This window comes from Rutilus rutilus (assembly GCF_951802725.1).
Source record: "Rutilus rutilus genome assembly, chromosome: 15".
Lineage (NCBI taxonomy): Eukaryota > Metazoa > Chordata > Actinopteri > Cypriniformes > Leuciscidae > Rutilus > Rutilus rutilus.
In genome coordinates, this window is record NC_140220.1 from 3,937,428 (window position 1) to 3,959,927 (window position 22,500).

General features: G+C 36.5%; 2 protein-coding genes across 4 annotated transcripts in view; one reads left to right on the plus strand and one right to left on the minus strand.

Moving 5' to 3' along the window:
* Nucleotides 1-1,495: 1,495 nt before the first annotated feature.
* Nucleotides 1,496-18,966, minus strand: ints9 (integrator complex subunit 9). Its single transcript, XM_084431837.1, has 17 exons — nt 18,790-18,966; nt 18,510-18,637; nt 17,333-17,393; nt 17,175-17,237; nt 16,925-17,064; nt 15,614-15,700; nt 15,409-15,529; nt 14,588-14,722; nt 13,542-13,653; nt 12,566-12,746; nt 11,561-11,621; nt 11,309-11,480; nt 9,765-9,889; nt 8,634-8,801; nt 6,500-6,598; nt 5,408-5,545; nt 1,496-1,918 (listed from the first exon to the last, which is right to left on the minus strand). The coding sequence occupies exons 1-17, from the start codon at nt 18,796-18,798 to the stop codon at nt 1,742-1,744; spliced, it is 1,977 nt and encodes a 658-aa protein (XP_084287963.1). The 5' UTR covers nt 18,799-18,966; the 3' UTR covers nt 1,496-1,741.
* Nucleotides 18,967-20,057: 1,091 nt separating this feature from the next.
* kif13bb (kinesin family member 13Bb) overlaps nt 20,058-22,500 on the plus strand; it is a 44,610-nt gene continuing 42,167 nt past the window's right edge. For 2 of the 3 annotated variants that reach the window (XM_084431838.1, XM_084431840.1), the window contains exons 1-3: nt 20,058-20,194; nt 20,682-20,772; nt 21,070-21,163. In XM_084431838.1, coding sequence (XP_084287964.1) covers nt 20,700-20,772; nt 21,070-21,163 — 167 coding nt within the window. In that variant the 5' untranslated portion in view covers nt 20,058-20,194; nt 20,682-20,699. The remainder of the gene's footprint in view (nt 20,195-20,681; nt 20,773-21,069; nt 21,164-22,500) is intronic. The other variant, XM_084431839.1, reaches the window with a different exon arrangement.

The following is a 22,500-nucleotide window of genomic DNA, read 5'->3' on the forward strand; positions in this document are numbered from 1 at the left end:
GTCACTTTTTGAGGGTGAGCAAAAATGCACCGTTTTTGTGTCTGTCCCTTTAAATGCAAATGAGCTGCTGATCCCGGCACAGGGGGCGGAGCTACAACTGCTTGTGTCCGTTTACCTCACACACACATGCACTGAACATTTCAAAAACTTTTAGCCTTTTATGTTCAAACCGGAGTCAGACAATGATGGAGAGACTCAAGAAGAAGTGACAACATGTAGAAGCAACAGGACATTTCTGAATGGTTAGTTGATACATTTATGTAGCTTATGTGTAGTTATCTTCTAGTCATTGATTAGCATATCTGTCATGATAATCTATAAATCGTGTTCAGGGGCGGGGTTTATGTAAATTCTAGGGTTGGTGATGTCACTAACCCGGGAGGAATGTGGTGTAGTCTCTACCAGCCGTTTGTTGTAGTCCTTAAAAAGCAATTTCTTTAAAAGCAAATATCTCCCTTTGCTTTGAACTTTGAGCGTTGTAACTTTGCAGATGTTGTTTATGCTCAGACAGCAACATTACACACTAACTAAAGTTAGAAAAGTGAAATCATAATCAACCACCCCTTTAAAACGTGCATTCACCTGATCAATTTGAGCATCCAGATGGTATAATCAAACATATCTTGTGGAGCGCTCTCTGAATATGAATGTATTTGTCATTTTACCTGTTTGGAGTGTAAAAGTGGACATCACAGATTTCTTCTCCTGTTGCGCCCTCTATAGGTCATGATATATATGCTCTATAGACCTTATGTAGCTCCGCCCCTTTTCAGCGCTGCGCTCATTGTCTTTTGACTTCCGGTTTGTATTTTCACAGCGATTTGCGTGTTTATTAATGAACGGCTCGTTTTAAAATCTTCCCGGTCGATTTACATTTGTTAAGTTATCTGCTTTAAACATTACAGTCCTCATGATAACTTTCGTTAACTTTACATTAAGTAAATCCACTTAAAAAGCGAATTACTCCTGGACAGAAATGCCATATAAATATACAGAGCGACCGCAAAACGGAAGTTAAAAGACAATTTTCCAAAGATGGCGGCGCCCTTGTTTCTCTGGTGCATAAGGTCTATAGCTTCATGGCAGAGCAATAAAGTCAACTAGTCTGTGCAACCCCTTTGCCAACATCTTTAAATCTGCAACTTGTGAAATGTACGCAACCAAATTGCATAGCCGTACGTTTATCTGATTTAATTCCCAGTGAAGGCCCACAAACTCCAGGAATTTATAGCGTTTTATAAAGTCTGCATTTATAAACTGGCAACTAGAAACAATCTAAAAACAAACTAGAAACAAACTACTGATCAAGTGTGTTTTAAATGTTCATTCTCAAACCAATACGAGTCTGTCCTATAAAACACAAAAGGAGAATGTATGAAGTTTGTTGTTCACCGTCATAGTTTTGCAATGCAGCGAGAGACACGTCGAGTTTGAATATGTGGGCGAGTAAATGACGAGAGAATTTAATTTCTGGATGAGTTTTTTAAACATAATATAGAAAAAAAAAGTTTTATTTCAACGTTATTTTACAATGATATAAAACACACAGACAAAAGTCTCCATCCAAACAGTAAATGAACGATGACGTGTTATGAAACACGTTATATCTGTACACTGAAGTTCATCAGCCATTACAGTGGTTTTGTAGATCCGGTTTTCTGGCTCTGATGGAATTGAATTACAGCCACTGTGTTGACAGGTCAAGTCATTAAGGAGCCAGATATCCACGAGAGGTCAGAGGTCATAGTTTCTGCAGGAAGCGCAGCACCAGGTCTCTCAGCGCGGTGCGTAACGGCTCGTTGTTGTCACAGATGATGTGTGTGCCGTCTTCCTCCAGCTGGATGAGCACGTCTTCTGCCTGCAGGTGAAGAATGTGTCCGTCTGCCGTCTCCTCCACCTTCACCTCCATGATGCCGTTCTACCAGGAGACAGTTAGTCATTTAAGACAGTTATGCTGTAAATATCATCATTTTATCAAACATTTACTGTTACATAACACCGTGTCCTAACCAGACGCGATGCGATAAGATTCCAGCGACAAATAATTTGTCTGTCCACACTAGACGCTAGACTGCGAGATGCGTAAAAATCAATCAAAACCCACAGCCAATCAGAACAGCGTGTGGGCGGAGTCAGCCAATCAGAACAGCGTGTGGGCGGAGTCAGCCAATCAGAACAGCGTGTGGGCGGAGTCTCGTGGCACCAGAGAGTAATCTTGACAGCAATCACAAGAAAATGGATAAGTAGGCTATAATTAAATTTATAAATATTACACCATTTAAACATTATTAAAAATACATCAGGCTACTGAGTTACTAAAACAATCTTTGTCAAATAATACATTTGTCTGTTCACAGTTTGAACGTTCTTGTTTCCATTTGTTTAATTTCAAGATCTGAGGTGAATTATCCACTGTTGCTTTTACAGCTACAAAGCTGGAGCACTACATGATATTCAAAGTCACATTACACGCTTTTAACATTAAATAAAGCACATAAACAGTCCCTGAGATCATCATCGCCACACATCGTGTTTGTTGTTCCAAATAGAAACGTTTCTAAAATAGAGTAGTCGCGGCTGGCTAGGACAAACACTCTGATTAACATGGAAAATGTGCCTTTTATCGCGCATTGCGTCGCGTGTAGTTAGGACATAGTGATATATCCAGACTCTGCTGAGAGCAACGTTTAGATCAATATGTAAATATAAGCCGCGCGCTTTCCTCTCAAAACAACATAAACAACAACAACAACAACATGACAGCGGTGAGAAACAGCAGTTCAGAAAGCATCTGATCATATTGATGTGGATATGTTTGCTGCAGCTCTGCAATCCAGTCAAACCACGTCACGTATTAATATAGCACTACAATATAAGCAGCTTTACATCACTAAACATGAAAAAAATGTGTCAGTGTCTCTTCAGTTAGAATTACAACTTCATTCTCTAGCATAAAGCAGCTCTTCAGTGTGTTCATGTTTTTACTCGCACCTGACCTCAGAAGAGATGAGATGAACCCGAGAAGACTTACACCTCAAAGAAGGCGGAGCCTCAGAGCCACGCCCACATGTGACATCATCGCCACTGACCAATGGCAGTTAGATTACTTTGTTTTGTCAAAAGTATATCGGGGTCTTAAAACTAAACTATTACAAATAATTTTTGGTCACTGACATAAAAGCTGAAATAAAAAATATAAATATTATATGAAAAAAAAAAAAAAAAGGAAAATTTGAAATAAAATAGTAAGTATTAAAATTACTATACTAAAACTGAAATAAAATCCAAATAGAAAAATATGAAAAAAACGAATAAAATGACAAGCACATGACAAGATTAATAAAACAAACTAAAATGAAAACTGAAAATATAAAAATAAAAGCAAATTCTAAATATTAATATGAGTAAAATATCACTGCTGTTTGATTTCTGCAGAGACTATAAGCGATGTTAATTACTCCAGCACAGCGTCTCAAAGTTCATCTGGGGATTGATTCGGTTTAATTGGCTCATTCCCATTTATCCGAGAGGTTTGATCCTTCAAAAGCAGCAGCGGGTCTCAGGTGAATGGTTAATGGTGGAGATCTGGGACACTTTACTCTGTAATAACAGCTGTGGTCAAACCAGCCGGCTCTCAGCGGCCCATTCTGCGGTTCCTGAGAGCCTCCTCGGGATAACCCGACCCGACCCGACAACTCAAACGTGTGTGAGAGAATGGAGAGCACACAAATGAGCTCTCACTTACACCAGAGTGCCAGGACGCTATTACTGTCAAACCATAACTTTTGACATTTTGTTGAAATGTGATTGCTAAGGTGTTTTGAGTTGCCAAAACGTTGTCATGTGGTTGCTAGGCCAATGCTATGTCATTCCGCCTGTTGCTAGGTGGTTGCTAGGGTGTTCTGGGTAAACGAATGAAAAAGTGTTCAGACTACAGCATTTTACATGCAAAAACCAGACATGTCAAAATATGCATAATAAATAAATAGTTGACATCGTTAACTAAAACTATAGAAAAACATTTGACCTTAACTGTAAAAAAGCTGAATTAAAATAAAATATTAGATGGAAAAACTGTTTATATTCAAGTACTAGAATTACTGTTATTATTGTTGCCTTGATACATGTTATTACTAATATTTTTTTATAATTATTGATGTTTGATATATTTATTAATGATTGATATATTTATTATTGATGTTTTTATTTGTAATTTATTTGTTTTTTTTACCTTAATTATAAATAAAATATAGGTATTAGATGGAAAAACGTGCAAAAAGAAAATATTGAAATCTTTTTTTTATTAAAAATGACAAAAGCAAATACTACTAAAACCTACACTAAAAAAAGAAAACTAATTTAATATTAATAAATACTATAATACTAAAATAGTAAGCAATAATAAAATAACACTGATATATATATATATATATATATATATATATATATATATATATATATATATATATATATATATATACGTTGTCTGACGTCACAAACTACCTGGTAACCAATCAGATCAACGCGTGATCGTCAACGAGTGGATCTCTGAGCCGAGCGAGTGAGTGGAGGCGGGGCTCATTTGCATATTCATAGAACCGCGCATACTTAATGAGGCAAGGGTGTCGAGTTACAATCAAGCTATTTTAAGGCATGAAGATTTTTTTTTTTCCCAAGGAAAACGCATTTAAATACATAATTTTGGTCTTAAGGGAGACAATTATTGACTAAAAGGGGACATTAAAATGCTAAAATAAAAATCTCACTTAATGAAATAGGGCCAGTTTGAAGAATTAAACTACAGTGGACCAAACCGTATTGGAAAATATCTTCACACACGCCGCTTCAGCACTAACACACTTCTGAAAGAAACCGAGTTCATTAGCAGCTCACAGAGTCACCTTGAGGAGGAAATCACCTTCCTTCAGAATCATTAGAGAAATTCATTTCCTTTCCAGATTAATTAGCGTCTAATCGATGTTCCGGTGCCGCCAGAATCTGCCGTTTGGGATCCAAGCAAATGAAGAGTTTGCCGTTTTCCCTGCATGCTAATGCCTCTCGTTCTCACAGGATGGGTGGATTTCTCTCACTTCATCCTGTTTTTAATTTAGTTCATGAACATTGTGTTTCCCCCAGCTGGCGGTACTGAGACTCAAAGAGAGAGAGAGCGTCTCTTCAGGGCCAGATCTGTGTGTCAGTAGGTTGAATTACCACCGTCAGGTGTGCACTTCTCTGTCTACCGCCCCGGGACATCACACACACACACACACAGTTTCATCTGAGTGTCTGTTGCATTCATCAAACTCTTGTCCCGGCTTGACTTTACCCCACAGGCGGGTTGAACTGTGTTCAGCTCACCTCACTCATGATGCTTCTGGTTAGTGCACAGATTGAGTGTGTCTCGTACCTTGTGCAGTGTGGCCAGGAACGGCTCGAGAGGAACCGCCCCGCTGAGCAGAGGCTTCGGGGTCAGGACCTCTGGCGGTTCCTCCATCACCCTCTTCCTCTTCTTACTGGGCGGCACTGGAGCGGGTTTGGGCACCGGCTACAACACACACGCACACATGCAAATAAGAGCTTAATATCAATTCTTAGGCCTGAGACATACAGGTATTAAATGCAAATACTTCTAGATAACCAGATGTCTGAACATGCTTGTGTGAAGTGTGTGTTTTACTTTACAGGGCCATGTTCTACACTACATTTATTTATTTTCTCTCACGTCCACTTATACGTTTTTTTATCAAAACAAAAAAAACATGCAGTATTGTTACTTTTTTTTAACATACTTTATTTTCTCTCATTGATGTGAGAAAAAAAAATATAAATATATACATAAATGTGTGTGTGTGTATATATATATATATACATTTTTTTTTATACACACAGACACACACACATATATATGGAAAATAATAAAGAATAAAGAAAGGTTCATTTGAGTATCGTAAATTACAAAGAAAAAAAGATTAAAAATGGTTTTAATTGCCTATGTGTGTAAATATTGTTAATTACCTATATATTTGATATTTTTTTTATTATATATTCTAAATTTGTGCTTTTTTGTATTTTAAATTGAGTAATTTACAATACTCAAATGTACCTTTGTTTTTTGTTTTTTTTGTTTTCCATAGAAATGTGCATATCGTGACAAATATTATCATCAAGCAAAACGTTGAGAATATGGCAATATACATTTTTATGTCCTTTATGTGCTCATGGTTGTGATTTCATAACCATGCAGATTTCATAAGGAGAACGAATCGTTTTGTGTTTTAGTTTCCAAAAATGTCCTGAGTGGACAGGAAAGGGAGTTTTGCACTGTAAGTGTGTGTTCATGATGGATGACTAAACTGTAATTTACGAGCCATGTGATTGGTTATAAAATGGGCTAGAAATGCTTCAGACAATGTTCAGAGCAACTGAAGTAAATTCATGCATGACACGAGTGCTTCTCCGGATGTTGTTGACACACACACACACACACACACACACTGACCTGCAGAACGTGCTTGTTGTCCTTGGACTGCAGAACCGCAGACACAGTAGCGACAGAGACGCCGGGTTTAATCTCAGAGGGAACCAGAGATTTGGCAAGCTGGAGGATCAGCGAGAGAAAAGAGACTGAGAAACTGAAAAAGATATTACTGATACTATTTATTATTATTATTTTTAAGCACACAAATAATCAATTTACACAATCAATATTTTTATGCCAGAGGTGTTATAGTTACCCAAAACATATCTGCTAGCACTTTACTTATATAATGCATTATAAAAGTACTTTAATGCATTAATTATGCCTTTTAATGAACCTTATAACGCATCGTATGGTCTCATGAATAATTGTAAGCGCAGTTATAATACTAATTTATTCTTTGTTACACCTTTAGAAAGTATAATGCATTAAAACACATGAAAACACCAAGGTTATTATAGTTTTGCATAGGTTTTATTTTAATATCATTTTCATTTTATAAATTTTAGTTTAGTTTCATTAATGGTTTTGTTCATTTTAGTTTAGTTTTTACTTACGCATTTCTATTTACTTTTTATATATTTAGTTTCAGTTTTAGTAATTATAGTTTAGCAGAGTTAACCGATCACTTAAAGACATTTAACTTCAGCAAAGTTTACATTTTACAGTGAACTCTTGTGCAAACCTCTTAATAATAATAAAAATTAAATAATTATTTTAAGATTGAACAATGAACCAAACGAATGCAACTTAAAAGTATAAAAGTAAAAATTAAAAAGAAAAAATATATATACGTATGATTATTTATGATTATTTCTATGATTAATCCTTTCAATCAGGCGCGTGTTTACACTGAGAAATACAGTAGCGCAGTGGAATGGAAAAACGTGATTTTCCGGTACAGGATGAGAGCTTATTAATTACGAAAATGTATTATTGCTAATTATTATTTTATTTCAGGTAGTTTTTCAGTAACTGTTGTTAGTTTCGTTTCATTCATGTTGAAATATCTATTTTATTTAAGTTTACAAAATTGTTTTTTTGACCAATAGTTTTCGTCTTCGTTTCAGTTTTCATTTACGAAAATAACCTTGGAAAACACAAGCAACTTTAGATGCATTATATCCTACATTATGAAAACCTTTATAATGCATTATACATAAAGGCTTTAAGTAAAGTGTTGCCAAATATTTTTAGTTAAATGAAATAGAGTGAAATATTACACGAAAAACTTAAACTAAACGAACATTTAAAAATTTGCTTTGGCAACTAAAAATTTTGATCGACCTTGTAATGTCATTAAAAACAAATATCACATATATATATATATATATATATATATATATATAAACAAAATCTTTTAAGTCCCCCTGTGGTGAAAATCCAGCTTTTAATGTTGTTTATGTGTCTATGTGGTGTTTTTAATATGCTTTAAGACAAACCATGTGTAAATTCATTAGTCGACACCATTGCTGAGTATTTCCTCCTTAAAACTGCAGTGAACCAAAGACAGTCTCAAAAACACGCTTTGAAATCGCTGGTGTTTCTGACGTCACAAACTACCTTGTAACCAATCAGATCAACGTGTGATCGTCAACCAGTGGATCTCTGAGCTGAGTGAGTGAGTGGAGGCGGGGCTCATTTGCATATTCATAGAACCGCGTATACTAAATGAGGCAAGGGTGTCGAGTTACATTCAAGATATTTTAAGGCATGAAGAAAAAAACTTTTAAATATGTCATTTTGGTGATCAAAGATGAGTTTTAAGAGATAAAATGATTGACTACAGGGGGACTTTAATACATTTTTAAAATCTCTACGTGTCATTAGATACGTACATACATTAGATACTGACAATCTTAGATTGTTCTCTGTCGTAGATCTAGGCTAAAACATCAAGGAGACCAAGCTTTTGCGATAGCAAGCCCTAAACTCTGGAATAGCCTACCGGCATTTTTAAATCAAAAAACATATTTTCTTAATGTTGGTTTTCAATGAATTATTTAGTTTTGTGTTCGTTATTTTATAGATTGTAATCTGTAAAATCTGTTTTTATTTGAGTATAATGATCTGTACAGCACTTTGGTCAACCCTGCGTAGTTTTTAAATGTGCTCTATAAATGATTAAGGAACTGAAATCTGATAAGTGTGTGACCTCAGGCAGCAGCTGAATGCGCTCGTAGCGGCGTCTGAAGGGAAGCCCCAGGACGGAGCAGCGGCGGTAGGCCATGGGCGGAGGCTGCAGCTCCAGCATCAGGTCTGAGCGGTGAGCCTGAGCCGGAGGAGGCTGTGTGTACTGCTCGGGACACACCACGTGAAGAGGCTGACGGGACAGGACGACACAAATCAGCTCAATCCGTCAACATTTAGAAGAGCAACTAGGGCTGCATGTAATCGCACTTAAATCAAGTTGGCCTATCGTGATTTTGAAATCGCAAAGGGTGCGATTATTTTTTATGCATAAAAAAAGTACATTCACGTTTAAGCTAGAGTGTTTAATATACTGAAAGAGGAAGAAAAAAATATGTGAGTATTCCACATATTCCAAATCGGAACCAATCCTACTGGGATCTAACAAAAATAGATTTTCAGTTTATCAGGTTGAATCATTGGTTCCAAATTATGATAGAAATTCCATTTAAGTGTTTTTTTATTGGAATTCTTTAAAGTCACCATGAAATCAAAATGGTCAATTCTTGTGTTTTTTATGGAATAGTATTAGGGCTGTACGATTAATCACAATTTGCATGAAATGATTGTGTATGCGCAGCTTGTCATTGATGATCGGCTCTGTAAACGCTGCTCCGTCTGACAGCGCTGTGAGTTTGAGTCGCTCATAACGTGCATTTGAAAAAGCATCAAACATCTTTCCAAACATGAGAAGCATTTATGAACCTCTTATCCAACAAAAGACAACATTTAATAACACGCATTTACTCCAAACTCACTTCATAAGGACAGTTGAGCTCCTCCGTCTGTGAGATGATGTGCTTCTTACACAGAATAGGGCAGTCGTGTGTTTATTAGTCATGTTTGATCAAAGTGTTTCAATCTTCTGTTTATTCAGCTACAGCGATAGGGATTTCCTGGAATGATGTGTGTTATTGTACTTGTGTGGCGGGCATGTTTTGTATATATTGGTGTGTATTGGGTATATTTCTGGTGTTCAGATGGAGCAGCATTTACTACCGATCAGCCGCTTCACTGACGAGCTGCGCGTGAAATAATCGCGGTTTCAGTGCAGCCCTCAGAGCAACATTTGAGGCTTCAGGAGGAACAGACGTACCTGGATGTCCTTCAGGAGTTTGGACACCTGGTGGAAGTTGAGTCGCGTGTCTATAGGGCAGTAAACACACTTCATCGCCAGCGGCTGATACGGAGCCAGAGCGTCCAGGTAGGAGAAGTCCGGCTCTGAGAACGACACATCATTCAGAGGTCAGAGGTCAGAGCATTTCCCACTCCACATTAAAGCGGAACTCTCGCCAAAATGCAACCTAGGGTCTTTTTGTGAATCTACCCGAGGCAAACATTCGTCTAAAAGCATAATTAGAATGGAAACGCCACTTTTAAGTTTGACCGTATTTTCGTTTTCGGTCAAATTGCCTTTTGAATGGGAGTGAATGGGAGTGAATGGGACACGACTATGATAGCATCAAAAATCACTATTTTTAAAACACTAAGAAGACTCGACACAACATGAAACTTTGCTCTCAGTATCACCAGGGGCTCTACACATGAACTCCAGCATTGAGAACATTGTTTGTGTACACAGAGTTTACTAAAGAGAAAGATTTTGAACAACTCACTGTCTCTGTGTCCGCCGCCATTTTGACAGTCAAAAATAGTCGATCTCCGAATGCGAATGAACTGACTGTGAATTTTAGTATTGCTTCTTATATGAGGATCCTTTTTCAAATACAAGGTCAGTATTGATTTTCACTAACGACAAAACAACAAATTATCCGTGAATTTATATGGAACTAAGCTTTAGGAGCTTTCCATCTTTACTCTCCTCCCTGTTACGTTGCATTCGGAGATCGACTATTTTTGACTGACAAAATGCCGGCGGACACAGAGACAGTGAGTTTCTTTTTAGTCATTGGGTCACTTTTGGGGACTTTTCATCATTATAAATCATACACATTTTTTTTTATAATGTTTAAAAATGAATAAAAGGCTAAATTCAATCTGTTCATCATATTAAGCGATCGAGTCTCTTCTGAAAATTTGGACTAAATCGCTCAATTCATATGGATTAGTTTTACAGTCTCTTTAGGAACTTCTTGAAGTGTCACAGTGGTAGTTGCGTAGCTGTCAATGGAGGGACAGAAAACTCTCAGATTTCATCAAAAAGATCTTCATTTGTGTTCCTGAAGATGAACGAAAGTCGTACGGGTTTGGAACGTCATGAGAGAGAGTAATTAATGACAGAATTTACATTTTTTAGCTAACTATTCCTTTAAAAATGACAGCGGGCCTCATTTATCAATCTAACGTAGAACGAGGGCAGAAATCATCTTACGACAGGGTTCACGTGTGATTTATGAAACATTCGTATGCTGCCAATCCCATCGTACGAATGATCGTACGTTGATAAATGTGGCGTCTGAAAACAATCGTCATCTGGATATCACACCCCTAAAACTTCACAGATTCACAGAAACCGGCCAAGAAGAGGAAGAAGAGAACCAAACTACAAGTGTGAACACACCCTAAATGCCTCTTTGATGATACAAAGTATTAATGTGTTGATGTTAAACTTGTTGTATGAATATTACAGAAGGTTTTGCATTCCGGTCAGAAGTATTATTGTGATCTGCTCGACCTCACCGGTGAAAATGATGGTGTTGAGGCCGGATTTGCCCCACAGCTCCATGAAGTGCACCACGTCCCCGAAGCGCAGGGACGGGTGACCCGTGAACACCACACACGGCTGCCGGAACTCACTGCTGAAGTCTCCGTGAATACTGGGGTAATGCTTCAGCTTATTCGTCTGAATCAGCTGGGAGAAACAGAGCATGACAGTCAGTGACCCACAAACCTGTGCGTGTCATTGCTGGGATGTGTTCGGATGACGCTCACCTCTGCGTGAGGAAACGGCGGCTCCGGCAGATACACCTTACTCTGCTTGTTCTGACACAACCTTCGACACAAACACAGAGAGGAAAACAGCTATTATTGAGCAAATATCACTGCAGTAATGAAACATTACCATGGTAACCATAGTATCTGCCAACATGTCAAAGCGCCTACTGTCAGGATGAACCAATGAACTTCAGTGACGTTTCCAGTGACTATTATGAAGAAAAAAAAATCTGGAGACGTTTTCCATTTGAAAATCAGGGAGTAAACATCGGAATTATAACATATAATAAATAAACATGTTATAAGAACACCCACAAAATCTAGCCAATGAACTAGAAAAATGTAATAGCATATCATTTTGTTCATTAAATATTTGATTATTAATTATTATATTAAATTACTGTATTTTATTATATTATATTATTATAGATGTCTTTAAGAAGACATAACCCAATATCTAGCAATGAATAAAAAATTATTTCATTAGTTTTATTTTGTTAATTTATTATTAAATTATTACTTGTATTATATATTATGTATATTATATGATCATTTTATTAATTTAAAATTCAATTATTAATAATAATACTGTATATTATATTACAGATGTCTTTATTAACACATAACCAAATATCTAGCAATGAACTAAAAAAGTAAAAAAAAATGTTTTTATTAATTAAATTATTATATTATGTATTTTATCATTTTATATTGTAAATTACATGATATTGCAGATGTCTAATAAGACAATTTACAACACATGTAAGTATATATGTTATTCCTGTTGAATCACGATTAATATATATGTATCATGATCGATTAAGACTGAATTTTATTTATTTCAATGACAGTGGCGATCAACACCAAAGTAGCAACTATAGTAATTTGGCAGAAACTATGATTGCCATAATACTCTTTTGTAAAGGAAAAAGACATTCCATGTCCTTTTTTTCATCTATATCTTAAATCAAGCCCGTTACTGGACGGCGTGTGTGATCGTACCATTCGGCAAAGATCTGCGAGAACTCGAGCGAGCTGTTGGCCACGGGGGAGATGAAGTAGAACGGGGTGCTTCCCAGATTCGCTGAGTCCATGAACTGATACAGACACTCCAGCAGATCGTAGATCACCCCCGACGAATAACACGGGACCAACACGTTCCCACCGCCACGGATCGTCATGGCTGAGAGAGAGAGAGAGAGAGAGAGAGAGAGAGAGAGAGAGAGAGAGAGAGAGAGAGAGAGAGTGTGTGTGAGTAAAAGTTGAGCGCTCTGGATTTCAGACGCACTCTTACCAGAGTTCGTACAGATTCTGTAGAATTAATTTTTCCAAAAACTTTTTGGGAATTTCAAGGACTACAATCACCACTTATCAAACAATATCTTTATTATTTTTTATTTATTTCATTACTCAAATTACAGATCTAAGGTATCTGATGTTTCACTTCATAGAGATCAATCCATTGACCAGCGCTGTCAGACATGGGAAATCCCCATAACCAGTGATAGGATATTATGAGAAAGATATCTCCTTCCTTTTTTTCAAAATGATTTTTCTTTCCCATGAATATATGATTGACCTGAAGAATGAAAGTTGTATTATATACTCATCATATACCTATCATGCTCATAGCCATGTGAAATAGCTCTAGATCTCAGACAGGCTGCAGCGTTCATTTTGCGTGAAAAGATTGTATGTTTTTTTTCGTAAAAAAAAGAAGAAACATTAATATATATATATATATATATATATATATATACTGTATATGAAATTAATGTTCGATTTTTTTTCCCATTTCATATGTATATATATAGTATTTTTCAAGTACTTGCCACTTTTCAAGTACCTCTTCAAAATTATGGCTGTTTTTAAGGGTTTTCCAGGACTTCAATTTCAGAAAGTCAAATGGACCTTTAAGCACCATGTACAAACCCTGTCTTACATAACACAGTAAATCAGGCAGGTGTGTGAAACTCACACAGGTTGCTGCAGAATTCTCCCAGCATGCCGTCTGGGTTGGCGGTGGGGATCTGGGTCAGGCCGGTCAGGATGAGGACATCGCTGTTCTTTAGAGAGCCCTGTTCCATGGGCTACACAACACACACAACACAACAACACAACACACATCTCAAATCACTCAACAATAACCTGTGAATAACCCATGAAAAACTGCAGAGCAGTCTTGCTGTCTAGCGTACTGTCTACATAGGCAGCATCTTAAAGGTGCACTGTGTAATATTTAGGAGGATCTGTTGACAGAAAAGCAATATGATATTTGTTAGCGTGAATTAACATGTTGTGAACATGATTTAACATGTTGCTAGCATGATTTAACATGTTGCTAGCATGATTTAACACATTGATAGCATGTCCTAAGCTAGTTGCAAAGATTTTCCAGTGATACGAATACGTTTACAGTGGGACGAAGCTTAAATACTCTATTAATAGTATCCAAGTTTTGACCCCCTCAATGAAAGTTATTTTTTTGTAGTTTTTGATTGTCCGTTTAACGAAAACCATAAGTTGGATCAGTTAGAAAAGATATAGCAACCCGAGTCAGAACAGCCTGAAGGTCTGAGCCGAGTTTGATGGTTGTAGCTTGAAAGCTCTAGGAGAAGATACTGTTTAAACTTTGGCTTTACATTTACATTTACATTTACATTTATTCATTTAGCTGACGCTTTTATCCAAAGCGACTTACAATTGCTATATATGTCAGAGGTCGCACTGGGGCAACTAGGGGTTAAGTGTCTTGCTCAGGGACACATTGGTGTCTCACAGTGGATTCGAACCCGGGTCTCTCACACCAAAGGCATGTGTCTTATCCATTGCGCCACCACCACCCATTTAGAAGAAGAAGAAGAAGAAGAAGAAGAAGCTCAAATAGTAGATCTTTATCAAGCCAACATAATTACTAATCAACATTTCTCTTGACTGATGATTTGTTCATGCATTGAGGGACTGGATAGATGGATTGCGTGTTTCTGCTGTGATCTGTGTGTGTGTGTGTGTGTGTGGCGTCACCTGAGGGTGTGTGGTGAGCAGAGAAGAGCCAGACACATAAGACACTTTCTCATAATGTGACTGAATGATCCAGTTTGAGCTGCCCAGAGAATATCCCGAACTCAACGGAGTGACCAGCACCGCTCCAAACAACTCCTGAGACACAGACAGTTCAAACAGAGGAGTTTACACACAGCGGCTTCAGATTCAGATTCAACATTATTGTCATTGTGCAGAGCCAATGAAACACATCTGACCAGAAGTGCAAACAGTATATATATATATATATATATAATATAAATATATATGTAAATGGACAGTGATCACATCAGTGCAAAATGGCATCATGAGGTAGAAAGGAAAGTGCAAAAGAGGCATAATAAGAGACATTAGTAAGAGTGCAGTATATAGAGGCATGTTAAAGGTGCTCTAAGCGATGTCACACGTTTTTCAGGCCGAAACTTTTTTTGTCACATCCAGCATTCTCTTGAATTTTGATATGGCCGACACACGACCAAAGAGACGACGTTCCGATGAACAAATAGCAAAGAAGAGGGAAAAGGAGAAGGAACGCGTGAAGTCCCGAATTTACATCGGAAAAGCACGGAAGGGAGGGGGAGGGGACGGGATGAGGAGGAGGGAGGGTCGAGCTAGCCTCCGTTTGGACAATACTTCGAATGTCAACAAGAAGTGACGTCGCCCAACATCGCTTTGAGCACCTTTAATGTACAATGCAGACATTATTATTATTTTTTTTTTTTTAAGAAGGTCCACGTTGGATGTAGTGTTGATCACTTTAATTAGTCTTGTGTTAGATAGGAGTATTGGTATGAGGACCTCACCACTTTCTGGGAATATCCCACCAGCTGGACTTTACTGAGGGCAGAATTGACCTCCGACATGCTGTAACACGTCCTCCAGCTCCAGACGTCCGCCGCGTCCTTCAGAGGGCCTGGGAGAAGCCTGAAATACACACAAAACCTCAGGTAAAAATACAGCCAATGCTTGTCTCTTGGCCTGAAAGAGCTGAAATGTGGTGTTTAGTGCCTTTGAATGTCTTTGTTCTTCCAGCAGGAGGCAGCATGAGCCTTTGGGACTCTCTCCATGAACGTCACCAACTCCTCCATGAGCAACCTGAACCACAGACACCGAAACCAGTTTACTACAGGTCAAGATCCTCTCATTTACTGATAAATCAACTGGAGATCATATCAAAATCAGGGATTCATTTGTTAGCAACTGTGACCACATACAGTACATGTCAAAAATACAGTAAAACAAATCATTTTAAGTCCCCCTGTGGTGAAAATCCAGCTTTTAATGTTGTTTATATGTCTATGTGGTGTTTTTAATATGCTTTACCATGTGTAAATTCATAAGTCGACAGCATTGCCGAGTATTTCCTCCTTAAAACTGCAGTGAACCAAAGACAGCCTCAAAAACACGCTTTGAAATCGCTGGTGTTTCTGACGTCACAAACTACCTTGTAACCAATCAGATCAACGTGTGATCGTCAGCGAGTGGATCTCTGAGCTGAGTGAGTGAGTAGAGGCGGGGCTCATTGCATATTTATAGAACCGCGTATACTTAATGAGGCAAGGGTGTCGAGTTACATTCAAGCTATTTTAAGGCATGAAGAAATGTTTAAATATGTAATTTTTGTGATGAAAGATGAGTTTTAAGGGATAAAATGATTGACTACAGGGGGACTTTAAAACTGCGGATTCTAGCCTCTGAAATTTTGTAAATGATTAGTTAGATCTAGTTTAAAAAGTACATTCTATGGAGATAACATGAAATTAAGAGCAAAAGTGTAATTTTTTAAAAGATATGGGCACTTCTAAAATCAAAGGATATAATACAGGCATTTATATATATATATATATATATATTACTTTTTCATATAATCCTCCCTCCTTTTTGATTTATCTATTTATTAGTTTACTTATAACTATTTGATATTTAAATAATATTATTTGAATTATTTATTAGGTGTGGTTATAAAAGCTTGATACTGTATATCAATGTGAATGTTAACTTTTTTTATTTAATATTTATTTATTTATATGTAAAAGTATCTAATTATGTACTTATTGGTTATCACAAAAGAAAAAAAATGAAAGGAAAAGAAAAGAAAGTAGAAGAAAAAAATATTATATCTTAAAATTAAATGTTTATTTGTATAAATGTGTTAAATGATTTTGAATGGAAATACATCATAAAGCATAAAAAATAGTTTCATAGTTTCTTTTTATGAAACAGAAATCTTTTGTAACATCCTAAATGTCTTTACTGTCGCTTCTGATGAACTGAATGCATGCTTGCTGAACAGAAGTGTGATGTGTTGGAGAAGCTGACCTGCCGATCTGGAGAGTGGGTTCTGTGGCGTAAACGGTCCCCGTGAAGCCCGTGTGTTCTGTGATGTACGGCAGCGCCATCATGCAGTGATAGTTGGATATCAGGATCACGTCTATGGTGGAGAGGTCCAGCAGCTCTTTCTGGAAAACAAATCCAAACATCTCTTCAACAACAATACTTTCTGATACACAGACATGACAGAAATGCTGAAGAAGGGGCCGTTTCATTCGTCCGAAGAGGAAATATTTACTTCAGGGAGGCAGAATTCAGGCTGTGAGTCGACAAACACGCGTCCTGAGCATTCCTTCAGCTCCTACAACACACATTCAACACACTTCTTAGAACGGAAATATACTGCTATTTATAAAATGAGCACTGGGATCACTCCGACGTCAAGCGAACACTCACTTTTTCCAGGTTTATGGCTCCGTCCTTGGAAACCCATCCTGGGAGCTTGGAGAGTCTTGGACTGTAAAAATTATTTTTATCAGTATTTACTAGAAAAAAACCTTTAAATAACATCTAGTTGTTTTCGTCCACTGGATGTGATTCTCTGTTGCTTAAATCCACAAAATATCTAGTAGCTTTTTTGTATAATGTAAGATTATAAGATATATAATGCATATAATATTTCAGTGATATGAAGATGAAGATATGTATGCTTTTTTAATTTACTAAACAGATAATAATAGGTAAATAAAACAGAATCAAAATTAAATATGTGCATTTAACCCTTGCACAGTAGCACTAATAGTCAAGTAGATAAAAAAAATAATGTAAAATAATTAGTAAAAATAATGTCTTCTATTATACACTACCATTCAAAACTTTTTTTTAAAAGAATTTAATACTTTTATTCAGCAAGGATGCATTAAATTGATCAAAAGTGACAGTAAATACATTTATAATGTTAAAAAGCTTTCTATTTCAGGTAAATGTTGTTCTTTTGAACTTTCTATTAATCAAAGAATCCTGAAAAAATTGATAATAATCAGAAATGTTTCTTGAGCAACAAATCATCATATTAGAATGATTTCTGAAGGATCATGTGACTCTGAAGACTGGAGTAATGATGCTTTGATCACTGGAATAAATTATATTTTACTATATATTCACATAGAAAAAAGTTATTTTAAATTTGAATCATATTTCACAATTTTGACTGTATTTTTGATCAAATAAACGCAGAGGAGACTTCAAAAACGTTTGAACCGTAGTGTAAATACACTAATAAAGCCACTGTTTAATGATTAAACTGAGGTGTTAAACATAAAACACAAGTACAGAAATACTCATCCAACAAGTAGCACCAACTAAATGTAAATGCAATACAGTAAAGTAGTGTCAGTATGCAAAGAATAACCAAATACAGACAAATAAAACCTTACAGAGATGAACTCTTGAAAAAATGAAACAATATCTTGTAATAGGCCTATCTTGTAACAGACATACACATTTGCTTACATATCTGTATTTAGTTATCATCACATATCATCACATCAAAGTGTCTATATATATTCTGAGTGATCCAGGCTATAATAATAATAGTAATATAGAGATATTGTGATCAGTGTTATTATTATACCTGTGCACTAAAGGCAGTGGGAGGAAACTCAGAGCTGCTGTTGTGTCCAGGCCACAGTCCAGCATGATGGTGGTGGATTTAAACTTCAGCACATTACAGGGAAGAGTGGGATGACCTGACAGACAGTACTGAAACACACACACACACACACACACACACACACACACACGATCATGTGCAAAACATGGAAAAATTCATTTACTGCAGGTGAGACTCAATATTGCTGATTTCATGTGGTAAATCATGGTTATGTATTAACAAATCACACTAATATACGCACCAATTTCATGTCTGATCTTCAGAAACTGAATTGATTTTCTAACTTAGTTGTTTTCAGGGTATTATTCACGGCTGATGTCTGTTCTTCTCCTGTATGTCTGTGCGTGTCATTCAGCTCATGACAGACACGCGGTTCCCCCTAGCGGTGGGGAGTGACACTGCATTACGAGTTTGAGGAATCATGCTCATGCAGAACTCCAAAATATTTGAAGGAATATCACGGTACATGTCCAAAAAAGCACCTTGCATTTTTGTTGTTTATATAATATGTGTTTATATAAATTATATCATGATACATGTCCAAAAGAGTACCTTGCATTTTGTTGTTTATATAATATGTATTTCTATAAATAATTTCAAGGTACATGTTTAGTTATTTACATAATAGTACGTATTTATATCAATATTATATATTTATACACTGTAAAAAAAAAAAAAAAAAGTGCCTGCCCTCAATTTTTAAGTACAATCAACTTGGATATTTAAGTCATAATTTCAGCTTAAATTATATTAAACTGACTTAGAAAAATGAGTTGAATCATGTATAACATTAAAAAAAAAACTGTTGAAAATTGCTTAACTTATTTTGATGAGTTAAAGCAATGTAAAAAATGTTGTCATAACTTACTGATCATATCATATTTTACAGTGTGTAAAGTATTGATATAATATACTTGCTTATAATTCTAATATTATTTGATCTGATCTATGTTTCTAATTAAATTTTTGTTTACAAAGCTACTGATGCAGTCTGAAAAATAAAATAAAAATAATTATTATAAAAAAAAAAATTCCTCCACTGAATTATTTATTTTTTTACCGACTTTTAAAAAAAAAATTCCTCTTGCAAATGCGAGTTTACAACTTTTCTCAGAATTTCATGATATACGAGTTGTAAAGTCAGAATTGCGAGACTAGCTTCCACAGTAATGTCCTCTCCATTTGCAGTAAAATGTCATAAAACCGAAGAATAATAGGCTAATTTAGACCCACCATATCTGACCAATCAGAAACGATTCCTTGCCGACAGGCCCCGCCCATTTGAGCACTCGTGTGAGTGACGCATCCGCTCTACCTGCTCGCTCGGCTCACGGTCCGTCAGTCCCGTATGTGCGTGATTCACCTGCTCAAACGCTCCCGAAGATCCGCTGAAGTTCAACACGGTAAGATGGCGAGGGAGCAGGAAATGAAACAGTGGGATTTATCGCTGTTCTCCCTCGAATAAACTCTTGGCTTGATGTTTGTTCCGTAGGTTTGTCTGGAAGTGTTGTATTATTCCTGTCTGGATGAGTCGGTGCGTCCGTTCTGGTCCTTTAATCTGTAACACTTCCACATGATCACTGCTGGAATGACACACACAGCTACATAACGAGCAAGACACACACACACTCTCTCTCCACGAACAGGTAAAACCAACCTTTATTTAAATATATGAAAACTTCTTGGAGTGCATTCACACATTTGTTATTTGGAACTTTAAAATGCAACATTGTTACGGATCAAACAATTGAAAGAATGCTATAATGTTTAAAAGTTTCATTTGTAATATTCAGAGCTGTATGACAAATAAATGGTTTAATTTGTAATACTGAGTATGAGGACGCATCTTTTTCGGCAACACTTGATCCATTAATACTAACACCATCTATATCTATCTATAAAAAATGACATGTACTGCGTTAGACTAAACTGGGAAGGGTCATAACACTTGCATATTGTTGTCCTATTGTTAGTTTAACTGCTTCTATTGTTCTCCTCATTTGTAAGTCGCTTTGGATAAAATTATGTGATTAAATGTAAATGAATAACTGGTTGAGCTGCATGTTGGTTCCATGAAGTGCATAGAGTTACTTCTCATAATTGGATGAAACCGTAACACTGGACCTCTTGAAGCAGGTGCAGAAGATCTTCATGATGGATGACAGGGCTGTGAACGAGTCTAATGTGAAAGTGGCTGTACGGGTGCGACCCATGAACAGGAGAGGTGAGAGTGAACCGTCACATCATAATGTTTAGAGACTGTGTGATTGTTTCTGATCAGTGTCTGTGGCTCTTATTTCATTTATGATCTCTTTTGCATCGTCACAAGCATCTCATAATAATAATAATAATCAACAACCCCTGCAAACACGATTGGATAAAACATATGCGATATCTTTCCCTTCAAAGACTAGGTGTTTGATTTCAATGAAACACAGAACATGAAAACTACATTCATTTATGATTCCCATCAGTATTTTGACCAATTGCTGACTGACTGTTATTAATGTGCGTTTTACAGAACGAGACTTAAAGACAAAATGTGTTGTGGACATGGAGGGAAACCAGACCGTCCTGAACCCGTCCAGTGGAAACCTGGGAAAGGGCGACAGCAGGTAAACTGGAGTGTGTGTGTGTGTGTGTGTGTGTACCTACTTAACTATATTTTGGGGACAAATTTGTACACAGAAGTGGCCAAAACCTCACGTCCTCATTTGTAAATCTGGTATAAAAATAAAGTGTTTCAAGGTTATTATTTTTTTTTTTATGTAAAAATGCATAAAGTTGTCTGTGATGGTTAGGGTTAGTAGTGTAAGGGGATGAAATATACAGTACAGTATAAAAGTCTATAGTATGAAGTCTGAAGTCTCAGTACGTCTATAGAATGCCCCCATTTAGATAGCTAAGTAAACGTGTGTGTGGGTGTGTGTTTGTGTGGGTGTGTGTTTGTTGTACAGTCAGTATACACTGCCAAAAAAATATTCTCTTACTCAGTATTTTTGACTTGTTTCCAGTCCAAATATCTATAAAAAAAATAAAAAATAAAAAAAAAATCTTAAATCAAGATGCATCTCATAGATGAGTAAAATCCCATTAGACATTATGTCTTGTTTTCTGGGGGAGAGAATCTAAATGAAGTGAGTTTTTGCTTAAAACAAGCAAAATTATTTGCCAATGGGGTAAGAAAAATAATCTCGCTTTTCTTAATATTATTTTTCTGACCCCCTTGCCAGATCATTTTGCTTGTTTTAAGCAAAAACCCACTTCATTTAGATTTTTTCCTCCCAGATAGCAAGACATAATATCTTATGGCATTTTATTACTTTGGTAAATCCATCTTGATTTAAGTATTTTTAGTTATTTTGGACTGGAAACAAGACAAAAACACTGAGTAAGAAGATCATTTTTTTGCAGTGATGTAAAGTTTGTAGATGTGATATTTGCAGCTCTTGTTTAGATGACTCTAAATCTTGTCTTGACAAGCCTCAAACTATTGAAGTAGTATTAATTCGATCTGAAGAACATGTACAGTAAGTGTTGTTTGCCTGTGCAAAACTGGCCACCGCTGTTCTAGGGTGTTCTGGGTAATTTCTAGTTGCTAGGTGGTTGCCTTTTATTGCTCACCAGGTGAAATAGTGAGTCTGATCACTCAGTAAAGTAGAAACAGAGAATCTCTATTTAGCAGATTAGACTTTCTGTTTCAGGATTCTGATTCTCTCATTGGCATTTTCTTTCTTCCTCTACATTCCTCCTCTCATCTGACCTTTAGTGTCCATAGAAACGATTGAAGATTCGTTGGCAGGTCCAGGGTAACCCTGGATACTCCCGAAAAACCCCAAGAAGCTAAATTACTCATGTCTCATTGGGTCTTTTCAGGCAACTTAAAACAAAGCTGCACAATGTGTGATGTCCTCTTCACACAGCTTTACAAATGATATCTTGGTAACTTCCT